At 47.4% G+C, this 4,567-nt stretch overlaps 1 protein-coding gene across 1 annotated transcript in view; it reads right to left on the bottom strand.

Annotated features, from left to right (window-relative positions):
• LOC123091521 (stress response protein NST1) overlaps nt 1-4,341 on the bottom strand; it is a 9,067-nt gene extending 4,726 nt beyond the window's left edge. Inside the window, exons 1-2 of the mRNA XM_044513056.1 lie at nt 2,602-4,341; nt 1,545-2,491 (exon numbers count right to left, since the gene is read on the bottom strand). Coding sequence (XP_044368991.1) covers nt 1,545-2,491; nt 2,602-3,954 — 2,300 coding nt within the window. The 5' untranslated portion in view covers nt 3,955-4,341. The remainder of the gene's footprint in view (nt 1-1,544; nt 2,492-2,601) is intronic.
• Between the last annotated feature and the right edge of the window lie 226 nt (nt 4,342-4,567).

The raw sequence follows: 4,567 nt of genomic DNA, 5'->3' as shown, positions 1-4,567 counted from the left end.
TCTTCTACCCGCATTCCTGCACTGTTTCTCTTCTCTGTTCTGAACTTATGTACATGCTATATTGGTGGCTGGTGTTCTGCTTGATTTGGTACACGGACTAGTGGCTGTCTGGCTGGTGCTATGCTTAATTCAATCTTGCTTGATGGTCAATGCTTATCATGAATGTGCGTCCTACATGCGCACCAACGAGGTATGTACAACTCAAGTAGTGATTTAATTTGTTGTCACACAAAGTTAGGCCATGTCTATGAAGTAGTGATTTAATTTGGTATCAAAGCTAGGTTGGTCTATGTTGTCACCTCGCCATACGCCATAAGCGTTACAAAGGGGGGTGGTCGCTATAAAACGCATTAAAAACTATGTAGCAACAAACAGGACAGTCTTAGCTTCAAGTGAGCTCTTCTGCCCACCACAAATTACAGATAAGCCACAGAATGCACATGCTGGAATTGACAAGTCAAAGTGCACTAAATTCATTGCATTAACACAACACCATGTATGATGACTTCATGGTAGTTAGGCACATAATATCCTCTAAAACGATATATTTGTATTTCATGCTGTAGACTAAACTGACTTAAGTCCCCACTGCCTACACTGAAAGTGGCACAGGAAGAAAGTTTCTACAAATAAATGGAAACAATGACCATTCTCCTATCTGCCATTTGTGGTCCACTTCAAAGTTCAAACCAATCCTTGACATGTAAACGATACATACAGTTCCAAGGTTCACTTGCCATTCTTGCTACCTGGTTGTTCCAGATACCAGTTGACCATATAGAAATAAGAAACTACTCCTCCATTCCATAATATAAGAGTGTTTTTGACACTAGTGTAGTGTCAGAAACGCCCTTATATTATGTGACGGAGGGAGTCTATTTCTAAAGTTAAAATGGTATGACGATTCGTCACATATTCAGAAAAACTAAATTGCATGCAATGAAGCATATTTGATTATTTCTCATACACAAGACTAATACAAAATTTTCACTGAAGTGTAAAAGATTATTGGTGCTTCTAGTGGTTCAGAGACAAAAGGACCAATCACATACCCCGAGAGTCACCTATGTTTCACAAACAACAAGATGAGGCCCATTCCAGCACAGAATATTGCAGAAATGCAACCAATCGGTTGTACTGCATACGAATCAAAGGACATTGCCTAAAAAATTCTCTTGGTTATCTTTCATAAACTATTAAAAACTGTCTATAAAGTGTAAGCTTCAATGGTTATAAACACACACATTGCATGTACATATATGTGAATTCAAGTAAGAGTATCATATGATATTTTTCAGCCCATTGATGCTTACATGCATTGATACACAAAGTTATACACAGTAGTGAATAAGACAATCTGAATCACATACTCAGAATTGTAGCCACATACAAAATGATAATTGACGACATCAGGTGATTATTCTTTTGCAACGCATGGCCCGAGTTTTAAGCTCAAGTTAAGAATATCAAACAATTGGTAAGGATACAAAACATGATCGCTGCAGAAAATGTAGAAGATCTAAAAACAATGTCAGAGGACTTACTTGGACCAAGAATGACAAGGATCAGGTGGTCCAAAGGGGTGCGCATGGGCTGTTTTGTTTGGAGATCCAAAACTCAAGTCATTGTGTATAGCATTTTCTGACATGTCGTGTGAAAGGAACAGACTATCTGTATCAAAAGGCAATTGCTGGAAGGGTGATTTCTGCAGCCATAAATCGTTGTCATTCAGACCAGCACTGAGGGGGCTTCTTCTTCCACCATTCAAATGATTGATGCCATGGTTGAATTGATTTGTGTTTGGTAGAAGCCATTGTCCCTGAGGACCTCGCAGGCCTAAACTGTCCTGTACCAGCGGCGTGCTCCACATTTGCCATGTGCCTTGCTCATTGTTAGCCTCAGCTGACATTGAACCATTCTGCCCTGTTGCAGTTGAGAAATGTGAGGGCCTAATAGGATTTCGTTCAATAGTCCGTGATCTTGATAGAGGAGACTCAATTGGTGAAGGCATGGGGTTCCTAACATGTGGTTGCTTGGTGACATCATTCAAGGAGAATCTGCTATCCCAGTCTGGAGGGAAGTTGTCTAGGGACTCTGAAACTGGACCAAGCAATGCGATGGCATCTGGATCATAGCATGGGTCCTCAAATTGCTCAGGTTCTTCCAGTAATGCTGCTTCTGAAACTTTACCGAAGGGCGAGTGTCCCGCTGGAAAATGAGATAGCGGCATATTGGCAAATGCTCCATTCACTGGCGGAAACCCTGCAGAGTGCATGGATTGGCTTAACTTCGGCGTGCTGTCCAGAGGAGGATACTGAGCCAGAAAATTTTGAGCGCTGCTTATCTGTGCACCATTTGGGGCAGGCTGCATGTTCTTCTCATGAGCTGAAGCAGTAACATCGGGACAAGGGGAAACTGCCGCTGAGCGACTAAACAACTGATGCCATGACTTTTTAAGGCCTGTAGGATGTGCCTGCATATTTGGACTAACCTGCACAAAGCAGAACACAAATAATTAAATGTAAGATGGTCAATTGGGTGAAAACAACATACGTTATTTGTTCAGATCAAAAAAGTACATAGCGATGCTCTTTTACTTACAGGTCGACTAAGATTAGTCAATGAATTTCTAGTTTCTCCGGCTGTGGCAGATTTGACCATTGCTGGTGTGGCTGCAGGTTGGGTATCTCTTTTAATACTCTGGTCAGTTGCAGTAACGAGCGGTTTAGTCACCTTGTTAGCTTGATGAACAGGGGCCTGAGCACTTCTACCAAAAAAGGAGCCACCACCAAAACCTCTGGAAGAAGATAATAAACCTCCAGTCATACGACCAAAGTACTTCGTCTTGCTCTGTGCTATCTTACTACCCTGACTGTTAGCTTCAAAGTTATTGGGCTTATGTCCATCTGTCCCACCTCTTGCCGCATCCCGCCTGTCTGTCTCATTCCTTCTATCAAAGTCGCGCTTCCTCTCACCTTCTCTGCTTACTCTTCTCTCGACATCCTCGCAGTCTGAATTGCTCTTGCTTGATCCCTTGTCTTCCTTCCTCCTCCTCTCCTGCCGCCTCCGTTCTGCTTCCTTCCTAGAATCCTTCTCCCCAACGGGGGTAGCGCCTTTGGATCGCTCCTCAGCCTCTGCTTTCTCATCCCTCAGCCTTCTCCGCTCCTCCACTAGCTTTGACATCTCTTCTCGCTGCTTCCTTTCCTCCTCCTCCAGCATTTCCCTCTCCAACCTCGCCAACCTCTTCTCCTCAGCCTTCCTTTTCGCCTTGTCCACTCTGCTCTCCTCAGCCTTCCCTCCATTGTCCCCTGCTTTTGTCAACATTCTGCCATCCCGGCCCAATCCACCGCTGTCCACTGATGACCCAAACCTGAACACTTTCTTCCAGAACCATGCCATACTCGTGCAAAAGCACGAGAAGAGCCGCCATGAGAAGCCTGAGTAGGAGTTATCGGCGGAACACTGCAGGTCAAGCCAGTAACCTGGGTCACCGACTGCATTAGCCCAATCCTGACTGCAAGGCCAGCCAGCCGGGACCTTCCCGGCAGGGCCAAGGTCAAGCACGGGCCGCTTGGATACGTGGCCACAGTATGAGCACATGAACTTGCCGCCCCCAGGGTTCTGATCCCTGTAGGGATTGTTGCAGTTGCGGCAACGGCGTGTGGCGGTCTTGCGGAGCTTCTGAAGCTCAAGCGCATGGGCGCGGCGCTCCTCGCGGAGGCGCGCTGAGCGGCGGGCGCGCCAGAGGGAGAGGCGCGGGAGGAGAATCTCGTACCAGAATAGGGTGAGGAGGAGGACGGAAACGCAGGCGAGGCGCGGGGAGGTGACCTCGAAGCGGTAGGCGGAGGGCAGGAGCTGGGAGAGCGCCCAGAGGAGGATGAGGGGGAGGACGAGCCACGGCAGCATGGTGGCGACGCGGCGCGACCACCGTTGCACGGCGCACAGTATACACATTATCCGACCGCCGCCGCTGCCGAGGCCCTAACCCGGAGGTCGATCGCCAGCGCCTTCCTCCGAATCTCACGCCCTACCTGGCGACGATAGCGGGCGGCTTGCTTGCTTGCTGGGTGGGCGACGCGATGCGATGCGGCGGCTTTGAGGGCGGAAAGGGGAAAGGGGGAGGAAACCCTGGGATGGAAGAGAGGGAGCGGGAGGAAAGGCGGCTCCTTTCTCGCGGATGCGAGATGCGGGGCAGGGTATCGGCGTCGCCCTAGGAGAGATTGGGAATGGAGGAGGGGTGGAGGAGCTCGAGGTGCGCGGTGGTCATGGCGAAAACCCTAGGTTTGCTCTCGGATTGGGTAAAAAAAAAAATCTTCCTCTGGCCTCTTTGGTTTGGTCGGCGTGGGAAGAAAGGAAAACCACATAAAGCGTCATTTTTGCCTCCTCTTAGTCATTTTTGGATTGCTCTCTCATGTTATCTTAGTATCTGTTTTACAATAATCTGGTACCAGATAGCGACATCTTTTTTATCTGTGAATGATGTATAATTATTTTTATGAGGACAGTAGCCGCCGGTTCATAATTACTTTTGCATGAGAGGAGAAGCGACCGGTTCATAATTACTTTT

Source organism: Triticum aestivum, chromosome 4B (genome assembly GCF_018294505.1).
Source record: "Triticum aestivum cultivar Chinese Spring chromosome 4B, IWGSC CS RefSeq v2.1, whole genome shotgun sequence".
In the NCBI taxonomy this organism is placed as follows: domain Eukaryota; kingdom Viridiplantae; phylum Streptophyta; class Magnoliopsida; order Poales; family Poaceae; genus Triticum; species Triticum aestivum.
Note: the sequence above shows the minus strand (reverse complement) of the source record. Positions and strands in the feature narration are given on the sequence as shown.